The following is a 20,872-nucleotide window of genomic DNA, read 5'->3' as shown; positions in this document are numbered from 1 at the left end:
GAGCACAATATTTTAATAATATAGTAATGTAACTTCCAGTTCTTCGTTCTGATATGTAAGTAGTCTCTTTGAAGTTTCTCGGGCCACAATAAAACAAAAATACTGATAGGAAATAACCGTCAGTATCATTGAAAATTCATTCCATGAAAGCGGAATCGAACGAACGCATGAAGGAAAGAAAAAAAAGCGAAAGGATCTTACTCTCTTTTGAGTCGTCAAATGCCTGATTGTGATAAACCTTAAGTAAATCGTAAAAAGTGGTTACTATACCAGCGTATTGCCGATTAACTATTCGCATAAGTCACCTTTACTCCAATACGATGATCGTAGGGTTTTGTACCTAAACAGTTATGGAGAACTAACCAACAGCTATGAAGGGTAACAATACTGTCAGAAAGGCGTCACAGTATACTTTTCAATGCACTGTTGTAAATGCATAAAAATACACGAGCATGGCCTTTGATAACTCATTGTTTTTGTATTCACATTAATTCACATAAGAATTCATGAAAGTAAGAAGAGTACCCTATAATGCACGATTAAAAGGACCGTTGGGAATTGCTTTCCAGGAGAAAATTATTTTGCCTCATCTTACATTGAACAAATGACATGATTTGTGGGACGAGTCGATGAAATACTTGTCATAAGACATTATAGAACAGATAAGCATTTATTTGCTTTGTGCAGGTAACTTCTTAACATCCTGTTGCCGAAAAGGCGATCGCCTTCCCTTGGAAAATGTATTTTCATGATGTCTGGTCATTGACGAACAATGATGCACTAATGATATCGTGCCTTAAACGTTTTAAGGAGCTCATCGAAGGTGGCGACGGAGTCGGATTGTCCCAGGGTCAGAATCTGCCCTCTTGCGATTCTAGAATTTTTGGCATGACGACCTTACTTCAATGTTTTGCCAAATACATATACGACTGGAATTCTCATTAACTAACAAGCGAATGCCACGGAAGTCGCCACTGTTTTAACTCCTTCATCAAAAGTAAAAAGAATCCTAATGCAATATTTATGTCACAGTTGTATTCTGTAACTCGAGCGGCATCTGTAAAAACAGAACTGCAGTAGGCTGGGATAGTACTATTCAGGGTTGACACACTTAAACTGGACATTGAGCATCGGGCGAAGTTAAGCGTATGATATATACTTTTTCTACGCTACCGTACCCTTGACGATAACACAGTATCTAAGGACATTGAGAGCTCGTGAAACATTACACGTACAAAAGACTTTGCTTCGTAGGGTATGCTGCTTTTAGGGCTAGATCTGACCCTCTTGGCTTACTATAGGGGTTGCATTCTAGTAAGAGAGCTCACGACAGATGGCAGAGCCTATATGATGAAAACAAATCATTGCGAAGCACTAACAGTTTCGGTAAAACGTGATCTTTATCGTTGTAATTTAATAGATTGCCTGTTACTGGCTGTTATTCATGCTCCATTGTACCAAGCAGGCCAGGCCCAGAAAAGTGCTAGTTTTGACACTTTTTGGGAGACACAACTCAAATCTCGTACCAGCAATATTTGTTAAACATCGACGGTGGCGAATAATATCGTGCGATTATAAAGACCCATTAAGGCGGGGACAGTAACATTTATTTATATTTTGTGCGTGAATTCTGCATGTGTAAAATTGATTTACTATGTTTTCCCGCAAGATCTTGCTAATTTTAGCACTTGTTTGGACAAATTGTTTTGGATCATGACAATTAATGGGATAGAGTGCACAAGATGGTTTACGCCGAAAGAATGATTTAAAGTAGTTAGTACATATTTCTCTCTATGGTCTGCGTGCCGTGAAAACCGTTTTGAAACTTTCGGCTATATATTTGACTGTACTATGGGCTAACCCTCAACCCAAATTGCATAAACAGCATAAACAGATCATTGATAATTCCAAAGAAACGCCGTCGTGCACAGATAATAGCTTCGTCTACGACGAAGAAGAAAAGGGATCCGAAATTGTCATTCAAGTTAAAAGTGAAGAGAAATAATTATTCTTTGCTTACTGTCACATATAAGTTTACCGACGACACTATATTGAACAAATGTTACAGTGATAATTTTGTATCTTCAGCTTTAAAGTAATCGATTAACTAGAATTCAAAAATTAAAAAGTTGTCATTACTGACAGCTTTTAGAGACACTGCTCGAAAGCTGGAGGTTAGGTTGCAAACGAATTGCCACATTAAATGATAGTCATCTTCTCAACCGTACGTACACGCATGAAATATCCACGTCAAAAGCAGGTCTGTTATGTCATATGACATAACCTCAGTCTCTAAATAAACAAATGAAAATAATTTGTTTCAGATGTTAAAACATAGCTTATTATTGCAAGTTTAATTTGAGTGTTTGTCTTTTCGCTATCTTCTAAAGAGTCAAAATTCCAAAACGAACAGCGACTGTTAGAGATAACATTATTTGGCATGGTGGAAGCTTCGTGTAACAAATCGCAAACTTGAAAAACGAGGTCAGTGTAACATGTTTCTCTAATTAGCGCTCAAAATCATGAAAGACACCAAACAACCATTCCACACCGTATTTCAAGCACCAACAGGTCATACAGGTCTTGCAGCTTGCCTGTGAACAATTGCACGGTCATCACACACGTTTTGCCAAAGCAGAATGTGCTGATAAGCCAGATATCTAAGTCGCCGACTCATTTAATCACCGGTTAGAAAACACGGAAGTCTCTCGGGTCTTAGGAAAGAAATATCACTATTTGTTGAAGAAAAGCATACCTAGGGTCGTGGTCTTGGTTAAGACGGATCACTATGGCCAGAACACGGGGGAGGGGGCAGTCAATGACGTCTTTCGAGTAAACAAAAAGGCAATTGCCCGCTATTTTACCTAAGACCATAATGACTTCCTGTTTTTCTAAACAACGGTTGAATGAAGCGGTAACTCTAATGTGTAGCTTATTAACACATTCTGCATGTACTTAAAAAACCCATGTGTGATGAACATATATATATATATATATATATATATATATATATATATATATATATATATATATATATATATATATATATATATATATATATATATATATTATTAATGCATATCAGTCAAATACTTTATATATATACATTTTATTCATATATATACACACACACACATATATATATTTATACCACACACACACACACACACCACATATATATATATATATATATATATATATATATATATATATATATATATATATATATATATATATATAATGTATATTAGTCAAATATACAAAATGTAAATGTGTAACACGGCGAAATTAAAGAATGATATGATATGTGAAACAGATCGTAGGTGAAATTCAAATCTTGAAGCAATCAGCGCCCAATTTTTTTCGAGACACTAGTCGGCAATGCTTCGGTTGTCATGGCAACAAGTTGAAAGTTCCAATGATTAAATTGACCACTTTTTGTTGAAAGCGAAGGATACTTGCATGACATACTTGCTGAATGACGATGGTGTGTTCACTTTTCGCCTCGCAGCACCATCGTGTCGAAGAAGCGGCGCGCGTTTGTACTGATAGTCGGGTAGTATTTGATGAGTGACTCGTGACGGTAGCTCTCAGGTATGTGACTAATAGTATGTATAATGTCTTGTCCGTAAAAGCTTTCCCGCGGAATGTGAAGGCAAAATGTATGAATAAATACATTTTCTTTGAGCGTGGAACTTTTTTTGCAACATTTGATGGCACATCAAGCAAAATGAGGCAACAACAAAACGCATTTGAAAGGTTCACATATCTGTAAATGCCATCGTACTTCAAATAGAACGAAAAAAGGACGGGCGAACCTTTTAATAACAAACTATATATGTCTGCATCGACATGTAATCTGATCTATTTTGCACAAAACAATCACATACATGTATGTGACAGAAAAATAGGTCTCGACTCCTTATCACCTTTACATAAGCTGTCTCGATCTGATAGAAATGAACAAATATTTTGTTGCACAATGAGACGATATTTATTATTTCATGCCATTTCTAATATGACCCTGACATATATATCAACTCATCCCAGTGTGCATTGGGAGTTAGCGATTCTGTTTTGACAGCAAAGTAGGATATTTCTTTGGCTATATGCATTTCTATTTACATAAAGTACATAGCAACTAGAAATAATTGATCCATATTACTAGGGCTGATGTAAGACAGTATTTACACGTGCGGTACTTTGAAAAATTTTGATTCCAGGAAAAGGGTTAATTACGACGTATCGACAGTTGAAGTATACACGGTTCATCTAGACATATATATCAGCCGCCTATAGGCTGTATTGATTTAAAACACATTTACTGTGGTTACAAGTAAGAGCTTGTGCATTGGAACATATGTATATTTGCTAACACAGCCGCCAGCCTTGTTTGAACAGGTCACTCTTTACACTGCTCTTGAAGTGCTTAGTTGTGACAGAGAGAACTCGACTCTTGTCGACCCTTAGAGTAAATCCTTGTCGAGGCACCCGGGTGGCTGTCAGGCTCTATCTCCAAATTGTTTCACTGACAATGGGAAGGAAGCAGAGTGAAAGGCAAAAAATCAGCAGCGATGAAAAGCAGAGCGATCTCACTGTAATGAATGGGGAATATAATAACTCCGTCATTTATTCCGCGCGGGATACGAACATCACGTGACTTTTTTTTACATTAAGTCACTATTGTGAGTGCATAGAAAGCTTACGGTCTACAGAGTTCAGGGTGCATGGAAGTGGCACTCTTAATGAATAGATAGCTGTCAACATGATTTTTACTGAATGACAGTATTAATAGACGCTGTTATTGTCGCTGAAATATTCACTTCTCTCGCCGGATTGGCCCTCTTCAATTTCAAGAACGATGTTAAAGTCAATAAATTTGTAAATTTAGCCCTTCCTGGGTGCGTAACGGCCACTGCAAGGGGGCCTTGGCTTTTAAATCTATGAAATATACAAGGCCTTGCCCTTGTCGCGATATCATACAAATTGGCTGTACCGAATCTTGAAGTTCGCTTAATGATCCTAGTAGATTACGCTTTCCATGCAGAGAGCCAACTTTATTAGATGATATGCTACCCAGCTCAAAGCGGATCTCACTGGAACGAGTTGTCAGGGATGTGGATTAAGGCTTATTCAATCATTTGAGTCCTTTGTCAGGCGGAATGGATAAATCATTTCCGCGAAAATTAACCTTTTACGAGCATTTAGGTCAGGTTGGTTAGTAAATGAACAGTTTATTGGCTCACGGATTACTCGTTAACGAAAGCTTACTATGCGAACGTACAAAACTACCTGGAATTTTTGCGTTGATATTTTGAATACAAATGGCTGCATCCTATTTATGTCTTTATGGAGTGGAAAGGCGTATCTAAATTGCGTCTAAAAGCTGGTTACCCGCAATATTATTGTTTAATAAGTCACGATTATTGTGACAATATCCGCTACTGAGGCAACTTCGCCATCGTTCAGAGCGCCATCAATAAAGTGAAGATATTCAATGTTAAAAGATGTTTTTGCTATTCGCCTTGTACATGTACGAAAGCAGCAGCAGATATAAGGAGCAGGGTATATCACGTGGTAATGTATGAGAATATGTCAATGGGGCCATTTCCAACGATTCGCGTACATTTGTGGATGCAATCATGAGAAATGTTAGTAAGAACAAAAAGACGTCTTTTCCAAACGGAATATCGGGAATACAAAATTTATAATGAGCGCGCATTTCATTCTGAATCAAATCGTCCCGCCGCAACTTGTCTAAAGATAGCAAGTTTCTGTTAAACAAAGCCATTAACCGGATCACATCGTTCAAAAACGGTAACATCCATGCGACCCATTCCGTTTTAACATTTACAAGGAAGAAAGAATCAGTGTTTTATATTATATATATGTATATATATATATATATATATATATATATATATATATATATATATATATATATATATATATATATATATATATATATATATATATATATATATATATATATATATATATATATATATATATATATATATATATATACATATATATAAGTATACAGTGCTCGGGTCTGTAACCATTGTAGATGAAATCCATATATATATATATATATATATATATATATATATATATATATATATATATATATATATATATATATATATATATATTTTCATTTCATCTACAATGGTTACAGACTCTTGCGACAGCGAAAAAACACTGAGGAGCAGTATCTATGCATATCGTCGCAGGTGTGCTGCAATTTATTACCTTCAACAGTTTCCGGCTTTAGTTATTTAAGTACATGAAAATCGCTTATTGATCATTGTGACTCTTGCCATTTTCCATCAGCAAAGTATCGTGGACTTTGTTCTGTATCTTCTCAAAAAAAAACTGGTGAATGATAGTTGCAACTTATCTTCCAAATGGAACAGATAAAGTAGTTATATCATAAATTACCATCTCTGCCAGTATGAGCCAATGATTTTTCGGTTATACTACAGTGAACGAAAGGAAGACACTACACAATGCAAGCTATGGGTATTTTTTGATACAATGTATATCGGGTGATTTAAGGAAGGTATTTCATTTTATCGGCCTACTAAACCATTAATTCGACCGACTTCGTCCTGTTTTGTAAATCGTAAGCACAAGGTCGTGTTATTTTGAAAGCAAAATATCCATTTTCGACATGATTGCAATAGTGCACGATAATCTTCACATTGATAAACCCAAAACATCTGATAGTCTTTGCGGATTGAATTTTTTCATTTCCGAAAATATAATAATGGTCAACACAAGCACTCTTGTACTTTAAACCAGGGAGTACGAAGGAATTCTGAATCAACTTAATGGTAGCATGATACAGTGTAGAGGCGCGCATTTTTATTTCTGGACCCCTAGAATACTGCCAATCGACACAATGAGCAAATGGGCAACAGTTATTAAACTTTAGTTTTTGATGCACTTATTACTATAAAGTGGTTCGCATAAACTTTTATTTATTTATTTATTTATTTATTTATTTATTTATTTATTTATTTATTTATTTATTTATTTATTTTTTTATTTTTTATTTATCATATTCATTGCTTCGTGGTCAATTTATTAATAAGTACAAGTCGCAAATTTATTGGGTCCAGTCTACAGTAGGGCTAGTTTTAAATTCTGCAAGTGACAAGCTGTACATACACGCTCATGTTCTTTTGAAAGCGTACTTTTAACAATGCCGTGGACTCATCTCATCATCAATCGATTTTTGCAAACGTCTTGCGATCCAAATGGTGCAAAACCCACGGTGAATGACTCTCGGTGGCATAGTCAGGGTTTTAAAAAGCCGTCTTAAATTACAGCAGACTCGGTGCCGGTCGAATTCTACTTAATCATCGTGCACGAACTTGCACTGAGTCGCGATATGGTGTGAAAATACTCATCTTTCAAGACTTATTGCTACTAATTTGTCGGTTTTGCATTCGGAGTAAGGTACCATGTCTCACTCAGTAGTCGCCGCAGGGCGATTGAATGATCATGCGTCGATACCAGTTGGTACAAAATCGTAATTCAACGTGGTGGGGACTCGTCGTGTTAAGCGACGGATTCTGTCCGATAAAGTGAATACAGTGTAAGCTGTTAAAAATGAAACACGTGACGGTACAAAGATTATGTCAGTAAAAAGAAAATCGCTCGATAGAAAGCCAGAACCTTATGTTTTGTTCTTCAGCGTTGTTATTCCTATACGATTGATACACGAGCTGTCCAGGCCAGTTAAAGAACTTGAAAAATTCGTCCTTGTAAACATAATAAACGTTCACTTACCCGATACGTACAGGATAATGGGCGAGCAAAACACACATTGTGATCAGTAATTTTGCGTTCATCTTTGTGTAAGATATTGTTAAACTTCCTCCTGCCTACATACAGCAGACTCGACGAGCAGATGTATATGAACTCAGAGCCCGGGGAGAGTTCCTCTGGCACGCGGGGATGCACGCGTGATACTGGATCGTCCGGGAAAATTCAGTCGAACACGCAAACAACGCCACGATTCAGTCAGCGAGCTGCTGCTGGTGTTAACATGGTGTAGATCCGTGTATGACCTGCAACGATATAGATGTAGATATAGAGGATGCGTGTTACAATTGTGCTGGAGTATCCACACGGCTGCAACAGTTCCACTCCAACGCCTCGGTACGTCTGTGTACGCTTAGGTAGCTGGGAAACGGTTCACAGTTCTTTTTGTGCCAAATAAAATCCGGTCATCTTGATTCTGCCGCTACATCAGAGTGAACAGTGATGGAGGCGTGAATTGCAACGTGTAACTAGCACACAAGCCAATGGCTGCGAAAAGATAAATCAGATCTGGATTTTTTCACACAGCGCGCCTTTTCTCCTGATGACCTCAATACTAGCGTGTAATCGCGCGTACGTAAACCAGGAAGAGACTCGATTGACGTGTTTGTGTGTGCGTATACATGTTTGTTTGTTTGTTTGTTTGAATGTTTGTATGCTTGTTTTGCTCCGCATCAACAAGTTGCGAAACCCATCAGTCTACACCAAGCCTTGTTGATCTGAAAAGGGCAATAGTGACGTACGGCCGTGACCCAACACTACGTACAGCTTACATTATTCACCCTGACCGCTCACTGTTGCTGAACCGTACCTCTCGCTGAGCTGATCACCTACTAGCGTCATTTTTTACTTCAAATCATGTCCGCAGGTCTTGTACCTACACGCCAGTAATCATTAATTACCCTTGATATCAGCTTGTGGTCCACTTTAAAAACCAGTTAGGACACTGACAGTGCGTGATTCAACGCAGGCAACGAATCTCGCAGTACGGCGCGAGACTACAGAACATACGAGACAAAAATTCCAAAAAAACCGATCAATCATAGAGGACTTCTTGCGCGATCCATTCCCAATACCTTTGCTTAGAGAAGTGCAATAAATCTACAACAAGCGCAATTTATTACATATTGTTTTTAATAACAGACAGAAAATTTCAGAATATCTGGATTCGTTCACGGGCTCTATCTTGACCTCATATGACTGTCTGGCATTGAGTATCTCACTTTCCATGATCATTGAACAAGGACTAATATAGCATGTTAACGTGACATAACTTCTAAATTTAGTTTCAATATTTATATATGCACGCAAAGGCAGAATAACCTCACCTCGCCGGCCATCGACACAGAAATGTGGGACACCCATTTTTAAACACTTCTATATTCTCTCGATAGGTCAAACTCAGTCGTTCCAGAATAAATTATATTTGAACTATAAAGCAAAGATTGTGTCAGAAAAAATGATCTTTCTATGAAAACGATGTTCTCGGGGAAATGGACACGTGATGTGACCAGAGCGACGGTTTCGATAGGAAATAACTCAATCTGTACCAGAAGGTATTATACGAATAATAGTTGCTCTCAAATCCGCCATCGGCGCACCGTTTTCCGCTTGATTGAGCGAGATTTCATTTACTGGCATCTGAAAGGGAAATGTAAGGCCTAGCCCAGTTCAACTGCTCTGATATGGGTGAGCTGAAGGTTAAAGACGGATTGGTGCGAACACCGACGTATGCTCCGTCGACATTGCACCAGATTGACGGCCGGCTGGACAGACAATGTTAATGTCTGTACTTCGGGTTATTGTAAAACAAACTGTAGCGCCTGATCCTCTAGCGGAGTGACGTCATAAGCGGGATCCAGGGGGATAACATTCCGTATGATATATTCCAGAGAAACATCAGTCACGCAGATCTATGGCTCTTTGGGTGTGCATTTCCAAGTTTTTTTGTAATCACTGGCATTTGCTGTTAATATCGGTACCAGAACGTTACAGCTATATGCCGCTAACCGTCCGTCGTTGTCTGCGAAAAATGTCTGTTTTTTTTTAATTCATGCATTCAATACCTAAAATAGACATATGGAAGACATGATTATAAGAAAAAGTCATCAGCATGTTTAATTTTTGAATAATTTTATTCCCTCCCCCTCCGAGAAATTTAATCACTTGAGATTTGGATACTTAGGCCTATTTAGCATTGCCCATTTTGTATTCCTGCGTTTATCAAACGATCAATTTTTAGCGACGTCTGTAAGAAAGAATATTCACACTCTTCCAACTTTCTCAGTGGGTAATTAACTTCCTGACCGACGCCAAATTTCTCTTTTTAAGGTAGTATGCGCCTCGAAAGTGAAGGACTTAAACTTTTGCTCCAACTTTACCAAAGAAAACTTTAAACCATTGTCTTACCAAATCAAGAATAAAAATCAGGGATCACCGTGCAAAGTTTGGCACTGGAGAAATTAATTACCTAACATTTACCGATATTTGGAATTCAAAATGGCCGCCATCCCTGTCTTGACTCTATGGGGTAAACAAAATTTTCGATTTTCCATAAACAAAGACTGTGATTTTTTTTTCTGTAAAATGAGCCACTGAAAGTAGTTGATCGGAAAAGAATTGTAAAATCGTTGAGAGTTCAATTATCTGTCCCCTAGGAAACCTTAATGGAAGTAAACATATTAGGTAAAACCAATCAATTTTTGAAAAAAAAACACTGCTATTGTTCAAATTTTAATTTCCCCCGTGTATTGGCGGTCATCGGCAGAGTCTGCTATTGGTATGTGCCTATGAATGGTCTTGATTTATGCCAACCTAAAAGGCAGCGGAGAGACTTAATGAAATTTGATCCGGTGAATGTTTTAATTAACTGCAATCTGCCCTTCATTAACTAAAGTTGATAAAGTGGTCAGAATTAGCTACCAATTGCAGATGCTTGATATGTGGGCTGACCTTAATAATAGGCGTAAATCTCTCAGGGAGAACTGAACCAATATTTAAAAATTATGCCAGTTGTCATGATTAAATTAGTAAGCTTACATTGAAATTGATTGACCTGTTATTTGAAGTATATCCTAACTATCAGAATTCACAATTACTATAGCTGTTAACCAGGAGTCACGATGCGCATCCGGGTCAATACTGACAAAGCATGTAAATTACGTGTTCCAAGCAAAGTCAAGCCATGATGCATTGCATAATTAATGAATCGAATGATTTCAGCATCTAGCCTGGATTTCGCTTTGCTGCTGCAATCGTCGACTTGCTCCAAGTCTGTGGGCATATCAGTATCAAAACAGAATAAATTGAAGGAATATAAACTGCAGCCGACTGTTGCATCAGTGGTATAGGCTGTTGCCCAGATCGTTGGGTGAACGCGTGCTCGGCAAGCCAGTGACAGCTGCCGAGAATAGCCAAGGGGCTGGGGCCAGTCTACTGCAATCCGTATTCATCGACAAGACAAAGTGTATACTCTGTTACCCGTGACTTGAAAACCTTCATGAAGTAAGGTAGAATCGTCCATATTCTATTAAAATTATAAAAAGCGTCTCAAATGCATGTTGGTTTGTATTCCAGTTAGGTATTTCCCTCACTGTATATTGTACACTGCAGACAGAAAGGTCAAAAGATTATAAGCTGTTTGAAATGGCATACCAGCTGTTCATGAAAGCTGCCGTTGTCATCATTACCAAGTGATTGAAATTTTGTCTTTATCCAGCATTTGGCTCTTCTCTTTTCCCGTGCGAGTATTTCCGCAGTTTTGCTCCTGCGAGGTGTTTTTTTTAAATTATGAAAAAAATAAAGAAAAGTTATCATGAAAACATAGTTCTTGTAATTTCTGATGTGGTTATTTTTTATTTGTTTATAAAAACGCAATTTTCGTTCGATACCGAAAATCATGTGGAAGCAACCAGGATTCAACTTGTCAATAACACATGTGATTTATATCTGCGACGACAAACGTTCTTTTATGTAGAACGCGCCTCAAGGACGATCTTCCGAGTCTCAATTTCTACAATTCTTTTCTGATATACCACTTGTGAGGGTTCATTTTAAAGCTCTTGGTGTAAGAAAACTTTCCACCGTCTTAGTTTTTGGAAAATCGAAAATTTTATTTTTCTCCATACAGTAAACAGGGGATGGTGGCCATTTTAAATTTCAAATATCGGTTAATCTTGGGTAATTTATTTCTCTGGTAGCCAAATCTGCACGGGAACCCCCGATTTTTATTCTTGATTTTGAAAGAGAATGGTTGAAAAACTCTTTGATCAAAAAATGAGCAAAAGTTTAAGTCTTTCACTTTCGAAGCGCATACTACCTAAAACAAAAGAATTTAAGCCAGTACTGAAAACTCGTTAGTCAACAGCAATATCAGATACTTTTTGAAGTGCGTCGTATCTGCAAGGCCAAACTTCTTCGTCGTTTAACATGCTTTAGGAGCGAACAATGAAATTGTATATAACAAACACGTTATGCATATTAACAAACAAATTTTCAGCCACAAGCCTCGCTGTCTCTGACTCCACATCTATGGGCCGGTTTAATCTTCCTATAATAATTTTTAAGAAGGAAGTTCGGCAATAATTAAAACGCCGAATAAAATGCTTTTTGTCGCAGTTGACAAGATGTGGAATTTTCTACTCAATTACAGACAGTAAATTTAAAATGGAATATTCATCGCCTTCTAATTGTAAATTAAGGAAGAAGGTAGTTATCACGAAGCACTATATCTTAGATAATCTAATCTCGCAGATCTAGCAACAATTGAATAAAGTAATTAAGTCTAAAACGATTTCAACGAAACAATTACAATAAACATGAGATCTCATTAGCTTGATTTTAAGATAAAATTTATTTTCGGAAAAGGGATTGATTTTGCAATATGAAACGCTAGTGTAAGTATGTATGTATGTATGTATGTATGTATGTATGTATGTATGTATGTATGTATGTATGTATGTATGTATGTATGTATGTATGTATGTATGTATGTATGTATCTATGTATGTATGTATGTATGTATGTATGTATGTATGTATGTATGTATGTATGTATGTATGTATGTATGTATGTATGTATGTATGTATGTATGTATGTATGTATGTATGCATGCATGCATGCATGCATGCATGCATGCATGCATGCATGCATGCATGCATGCATGTATGTATGTATGTATGTATGTATGTATGTATGTATGTATGTATGTATGTATGTATGTATGTATGTATGTATGTATGTATGTATGTGTGTAGGTAGGTAGGTAGGTAGGTAGGTAGGTAGGTAGGTAGGTAGGTAGGTAGGTAGGTAGGTAGGTATGTATGTATCTATGTATCTATCTATGTATCTCTATCTATATCTATATATCTATCTATCTATGTGTGTATACATTTATCCATGTATCTATCTATGTGTGTAGGTTAGTGCAGTTTGTAGGTAGGCAGGTTTCCATTTGTTGATATGGGGAGAAAAGTTGAAAGTGTGATCATACCCAGGTTGACTATTGTTACGTACCAGGCCAGCATGCTAAATAGTATGTCTTACGATAGCATGTAAGGGTATCACCAAATGAAATATAAACAATACATAACATGCATAAGGCAAACATCAGTCTTTGTCTTTCAAAAGTATTCAAATATAACAGATGTATTCAGGAAATTTGCATGTATAAGCCTATATTCCACGTTGTCGTTTTTAGTTAATTGATCAGTTTCAGCTATAGTGATGATGACAAAATATTGTATTGCATGCTAGTTTACACCGGCAGTGGTAATTCGGGCAAATTTATGTTCAAATGACTTTAGAAATGCATCTTTAGCAGTCCGACGCTTAGTGAAGGTACCATTTTTATCAGTTTTATATCTTTGATAATAAACTGTGCAAGGCCGTCCTATAAAGCCAAACTTTAAACGCGCCATCAAAACTTTATGCTGGCATTTTGTCAATGACTGGTGAATGCTAGGTTCCCATTTAGGCCCAGGGCCGACTTTGGGCCTAGCCCAAATTAGTGATAAGAAAAGAAACATTTTGGTCCTCATTCACGCTATATTTGAATCTCCCGCTCGTTCAAGTCATGGTCACTTATCAATCTCACCCTAGACAAAATGTTAAGACGTCAAATGGGCCCAGAGCCGACCTAAGCAGTTCACATAATTATACAATTTGTCAGCCCCGACATAAATTTGGCCTTCTCAGGGCCGACAGCGCGCGCGTGTCGGATTTGTAAAACCAAGGCCGACTAAGAGGCTTCAAATGCAGTGAAAACCATCCGCTGAATATATCTATACACAGAAATAAGTAAAAGGGAACTCCAAAAATGTGTTCCTCCGTGAGTAAATATATCACACTGCTTCAAGTTCTGAAATATTATGATTTATGTCTGTTTTATTTCGTTTGTAGTGCCAATTTTACTTATTTAAACGATATTTTTAGTGCTGAAAATCGTTTCTGATGTTATTGCTTCTCTCATAACTTCTAGCAAAGTTTAAGACGACAAATGAATAAACGGGACCTTATGCCTGCCGCCATTGCTCATATTTTGACATTTCAATTTACGCGCTAAAAATGAAAAAAAAACCCATAAAATTAATGTATACATTACCTGAAAGATAGTGTTCTATATCAATGTGAGATCCTGTGTTCTGCTTGAGAGGTCCTGTCGTTTCTAAATCGTCCAGAAAACTGTGTTGGGTTTCTGTGATTTTGCAAAACTGCGTTCAGTGAGGATGGCTTTACTTGTCACCGTCGGTCACTTTTCAGAGTCAGCCCCTAAGAATACAGAGACGGAAAGTACATGAGGACATCACGGCCGACAAAGCTCTACTTTAACCTGGATGAGTCGTAATTCTGATTTCTACAGTTACTGCCGGTGATGCAGTGTCCATGCCAGCGTGCGAAGAAAGCTACGCCTGTGTGCTGCGGCATTTTGTAATACTGACGTGTTTTGTAATAACTTACGCAAAATGTAATAAGGGGTATCAGCATTTTGTAATAACTGACGCATTTTGTAATAACGTCTGCAGTATTTTGTAATAAACCAGTCTACGCGTTTTGTAACAAGGGTATCAGCATTTTGTAATAAAAAATTGTCTACGCAAAATGTAACAAGGGTATCAGCATTTTGTAATAATTCGCACTTTGTAATAACAGTTAACGCATTTTGTAATAACTGACGCATTTTGTAATAACGTCTGCAGTATTTTGTAATAAACCAGTCTACGCGTTTTGTAAGAAGGGTATCAGCATTTTGTAATAAAAAATTGTCTACGCAAAATGTAACAAGGCTGTCAGCATTTTGTAATAATTCGCATTTTGTAATAACAGTTAACGCATTTTGTAATAATTTTAAAAACTTTTCCCAGTTTTAAACCATTAACAAATATTTTATTGACTTTGGAATGGTATTACAAAGTGTGTGTTTACTCGGTAAGTAAGTACAAAAAATTGATCGCTCCCCGACTTCCATTTCAAATTAGAAAGACTTAATTTTAGATAGCTGTCAATCAATATTTTTACTACTGATCATCTGAGGCAGGTAACTACTAGATTTTGACTGCTTTATTGTCATATATTTGAGAGAATCATTGGTATACACACTCAGTTGATTTATTAAATAGAGGATAACGACATTGTTTCTGATGTATGGCAGACAACCAGCAATCAACAGGTAGATACTCTGATAAAGTAAAATATAATAACAAAAAATAAATTATTATACATCTGCCTTCGCAAACAATAGAATCGAGCTTCCGTAAAAACGGGCACGCAACGGGCATGCGATAACCCCTTTACTTTCATATTTGATGATAAACATTGCGTCATTGAATGGCTTACATGGAGGAAACCCCTAGCGCGACGTCTGTCACCGGCAGCCACCTCCTTGTTGTGAACGAAACTCCATACTGTACTTTGAAAATAATTTCTGATAAAAGAAACAGAAGTAAATGTTTTACGACTGTTTGAAGGTGAAAAATATTATGAGGTAATAACGAAAGTGTTTATCGAGACGGCACTGTACAAATATGGCACGACATCGCTGCTCGGCTAGTGCATCGAATGTTGGATGAGCGCGCAAACAAAGATGGCGTTTACCCTTAACCCGCTCGCAGTTAAGAAAGCGATGCATAATATGCCTCTAATGTGTATGGAATAATGCATCGGAAACGACGGGTGCATATATTCTTGATAAAAAAGGAGAATGTATAATAATGATTATTACGAAAATACCTCAAAGTATAAAGCACTCAGACATTATTAGTGCAACGCATCGCCCGACACGCTAAACGCGCGCTAATGACCACATGTATGTGCTTTTATACATTCTTTTCGTTATTTTCGTAATAACCTTAACTATACTGAAGTAATCTAAAGTAAACTAAACAAAACTAAACTACAATAGTCAGAATAATCTGATGTTATAGTGATTTGACTTTTTTAGCTACTAAAGCGGAAGTATATCTGACCTGTTGAGTATTAATGTATGTATGTATGTATGTATGTATGTATGTATGTATGTATGTATGTATGTATGTATGTATGTATGTATGTATGTATGTATGTATGTATGTATGTATGTATGTATGTATGTATGTATGTATAAATTGCATGTATGTATCTATGTATCTATGTATCTATATATCTATGTATCTATGTATCTATGTAGGCCTATGTATGTATCTCTGCGTCTATGTAGGTAGGGATGGAGGGAGGGAGGGAGGGAGGGAGGGAGGAAAGAGTGCCTCAGTATGCCTGTCTATCTATCTTTATGTCTGTCTATCTGTCTCTCTGTCTATCTGTCTTTCTATGGCTGTTATCATTTAATGATAATGGCAGATATTTGTCAGGTATAACCAGTAGGATAGCGAGTCAAATTTAGCTTAATTATAGTATTGCAGGGCAGCTTATTCTAGCTCGTTCGCTAGACAAATTTTACCATTGGGCGATAGCGTAGATTCAAAGGAGGAACACAATGGGAAAGAAATAGATTTGTAAAAACAAAACCATTGCTCAGTAGATATGAATTGTCACCTTTTACATACAAGGAAAAGTAGTAGGTCTGTCGATAGAGCTTTATTTTGTTCTTGTCTATGGGATGATTAAAATAAATTATCATTCAGTATTTTAATTGACTGCTTCACGTCAGTGTTTATTTCAGTATATTTTGATAAATATCAGCTGTCAGCATTGACATATTAACGTGCCCCTCGCCTCTTATTATCGTAAATTATCGAAAATCAACTTTAGAGAAACACATATCATACGAATAGAAGTTGCTTAGAATACTGCAATCTTTCGTTTGTTTATTTTCCACTTTATGTCAAATTCACTTTTTCTAACAAAATGTCGTGACATCGCGCTTCATATATGTGAAAATAATGGAATAAGGAATAAATAAGGAAACCAACGCCAGTGGACGATTATTTTACTAACAATTACACTCATAATTGTTGGACTAATACTGGAATCAGTTAAACTTAGACCCCTTGGCATTATTATGATACCTAGCACTGGTAGTGAGATATTATCTCGACATCATTATATGCTATTACATTTTTAAGTATTCAGAAACCACAAAGCATTATGAAATACCCACAATATCAGCGGATGTTTATAATTATTACAAAATGCGTTAACTAATGTTACAAAACGCTTTTATTACAAAACGCTGATACCCTTATTACAAATCGCGTAAACAATATTTTATTACAAAATGCTGATACCCTTATTACAAAATGCGTGACCATTTTATTACAAAATGCTGATACCCTTATTACATTTTGCGTAAGTTGTTACAAAATGCGTCATATTACAAAATGCCGCAGTACGCCTGATACAGCAAACAGTACGGGGAGATCAACGTGGTGACAATGTGCCGGTGACAATAGCCACCCCTGAAAGGATATGCCGGGGTTGTGCGCTTCGTTCCAATCTGTGCTCAGATGAGTCAGACTCCCTAGCGCGGTTGCAAATTACCATCAGATATCTGTCAGCTCAAAACTCTTTGTTTCGCAGTCAATTAGTGAGAGATGACCATTATTCAGAGACAATAACTCGAGTCTCGGGTATTTCAACTCATGACTGTTTTAAGCTCAGTTCAATTATCCCACAAGCAGAGTTTTAAAAAACTAGGGTAATATTCGACAGAAATGTTTGCTTCGAGGCCATATATTGATGTAGGATTACCACATAATTCAAATATTTATACGTGTATTCAAACCAAATCGTCTCCGTACAGATGTGTTTGCTGGCAACATAACTGTGGCAATTCTGTGACACCAAGCACCATCACAAACACATGGCGAAAACATGAATAGAGAATGAACACAGAATGGGTTACACACCAAAACACGTACATTAGAAAACACTTGTTTGTAGTTTAATAGCCAACAATGCACACTGTCACGCTATAGGGTTTCAACTTATTCCAGTATTCGCCAACAATATGTCAACGTTTATGCTTGACTTCTCGCGCGTGATACCGATATAATCGCGCACACGTGTGAAATAGCATTATCTATTCCACCTACTTCGAAACAAAATCTTCAGGCTGTTTCCGAATCCTTCGCGAAAGCTAGAAACCCACAGGCTGAAGAGTTACGGCTAGCGTCCGCTCTCATCCCTCTCGTTCGCTGATAGACTACTTGTTCTGTCAGGATAATCTAGTGAACGGCCTAGTAATCAGGGCTTTTGTGATCCGGTAAAGCTTGACAAAGCACGCGACGAATCATGCAAAAGCTGTAGCTTTTGTAGCTAGCTACGAAAGGGTCACCGAGATTAATGTGGAAAAGCCCGCGCCATGTTTCCGACGTTACTCCGGTATTTTCATCGCTCAACCTGACACATGGTCTGCAATGCGCTACGTTGAGCGCTTGGTGCAACCATAGCGTCATCAAGTGTTTATGATAAAATTGTTAGGGCTCTGAAATTGTGTAAAACATGGCTGTCTTCATGTTTTCCCTCCAAAATCACTGTTTGTTAAGCAGCAGGGATAACATTTCATCAACCTAGTTCACCGTGTTCTACTTTGTCAGTACAAGTCTGACGAATGTTCAAGTTGCCAATACAATGCGAACCATCCATGGTATTTTGACAAGTACATGTCATGGTTAGGAAATGAGACGAGTTACAAGGATTTTCGAGAACTAGCGTTGCAGTGGCATAAGTTTAAAACGAGGAAGGTAAAACACGAGCGTCGAATTAAACTCTTTCATCAGGCATCGTATGAGTTTGCCAGACATGCATTCAGCGTTTTGCAAAGCGAGCTTTGCTGATGCATAAGCTTGTACACAAGAACTGAAGAGACAGAGAGAGAGACAGAGTTCGACGACCTCGTAAAAATATAGCACAGTGATGTCGATACCCACCTGTCTCAACCACGCTTGTTATTTTTACCGTTGTTGAGAATGACGTAAGTTGCCCGTTGTAAAATATCTCACTAATACAATTAAAAGGTAGAAATTGAACGGCAAATATTTCAGTCACGTTGTTTTCATCTCACGTTTTGAGCCGCTTCGTGCCAGACCGGTGGAAGCAGTTGTCGAGTACAATCACGGGGGACAGCGAGATGTGTATTTATTAATCTATTATTATACATGACAAAAAAACATATAACACAAGCTTGGACAGTGAATAGAGGCAGCGCACAGATGAACAGTTTCAATGAGTGACTATCAAGGCCGATTACCTTATGAACTAGAAACGAGTTGTTTTGTCAGTACGATAATCCTACACGTTGGCGGCCATCGCCCTAACAAATGGAGGAGATTAGGAAAGGCATAACACGGACTGCTTTCTTACAAATTCGCAGAGTTGATGAGGTATAGCTATAGAATAGGCAGTTCAAGCTTGTGTTATTAAATGGATAATTATATAGTAGTTATTTATCAATATTTATAAAAACATGAATACATTGCTCGCTAGCCCCTATAGTATAATAAGGTATCATTAGCGACTGTCCTCAATGTATATTCAGGTTTCAAATCGGGCATTTCATAACCAGAACTCCGCAGTGAAAACACACCTTTCTAGCGGTAAAGCCGCACGCATGTCATGATACCTCGGGCTGAATCACGGTGTGTAGTCACCGGCAATCTATTCCAATTTTTACAGACATCAAAATTTCAAATTACTGTTTATAAACAGTGCTGCGCCATTTGAAAGAATCCAGGGGTTCTTTTGGCACTCACATCTCAAAAATTGCTCTCAATAACATCACAAAGACAAAATAAAGACACTGCCGTGAATTCCAAAGGTGGATGTTTGTGCCTCCTCGTTACCGCTTGAATTTCACAATGTGTGAACATGTATAAATAGCTAGGACCTAGGGTCGAAAGACGCACCTTAAAAATCTCCCACGGAGATTTTGAAAAGATTGCCAATTGAGTATCTTCGATGCACACTTGATAAAATTTCTAACGACTCATTTAGGCTGTAAGGGTCGGCAGAAATGCCATCGCAATGGAGTCAATCACACCCTATAAAGTTTTAATAGGTGATTAACCCGTCTTCTTCATATTAGAGTATTTTTGGCTGGCTTTCTCGAGCACTGATCTAACAAACACCAAAATAACGTTTTAGCTAGACACGCGTTTAGCTAACTTAAAATGTAACTGATACAGTCAGCTAATTGGGCGAGAAGTTTTAAAATGGGATATGGTACTGACTAATTAAGGAAACCTGTCGAAGTATCAGCAGATGCATTATAGTGTGCTAGTCGCGGCAGAATGCATCATATACACAGATATCGATATACGGGCTGTCCTGATCACCGTGTTGACTGACAATTATGTTCGTCTGATTATTCCCTCCTGGCCATAAAAACACACACAAAACTACTGCATTGATATCATGCAGTCAGCATGTCTGGAGCAGATGTCTAGTAAGGCCCTTTCTTATCACACCGGATGGTATATTTACTTCTTTCTTTCAGCGAGAGCCGCCCGTTACGGATTTGTCGGGCTTCACCCTCAGGCTCAAACCTTTAGGTTTGGTTCCAAAACCGCATTTGTCATATCATAATTCATCTCAATTCCTGTCCTGC

The 20,872-nt window shown here is 37.5% G+C and overlaps 1 protein-coding gene across 4 annotated transcripts in view; it reads right to left on the bottom strand.

Moving 5' to 3' along the window:
• Nucleotides 1-20,872, bottom strand: part of LOC139115857 (glycine receptor subunit alpha-4-like) — a 70,945-nt gene that overhangs the window by 14,184 nt on the left and 35,889 nt on the right. For 2 of the 4 annotated variants that reach the window (XM_070678254.1, XM_070678257.1), the window contains exons 1-3: nt 17,660-17,776; nt 14,435-14,741; nt 7,801-8,081 (exon numbers count right to left, since the gene is read on the bottom strand). In XM_070678254.1, coding sequence (XP_070534355.1) covers nt 7,801-7,862 — 62 coding nt within the window. In that variant the 5' untranslated portion in view covers nt 7,863-8,081; nt 14,435-14,741; nt 17,660-17,776. Of the gene's footprint in view, nt 1-7,800; nt 8,527-14,434; nt 14,742-17,659; nt 17,777-20,872 lie in introns of those variants that run through there. The other 2 variants (XM_070678255.1, XM_070678256.1) reach the window with 2 other exon arrangements.

The sequence above is a fragment of the Ptychodera flava genome, chromosome 17, assembly GCF_041260155.1.
Source record: "Ptychodera flava strain L36383 chromosome 17, AS_Pfla_20210202, whole genome shotgun sequence".
Lineage (NCBI taxonomy): Eukaryota > Metazoa > Hemichordata > Enteropneusta > Ptychoderidae > Ptychodera > Ptychodera flava.
The sequence above is the reverse complement of the archived record's forward strand: the minus strand, read 5'-3'. Positions and strand labels throughout refer to the sequence as shown.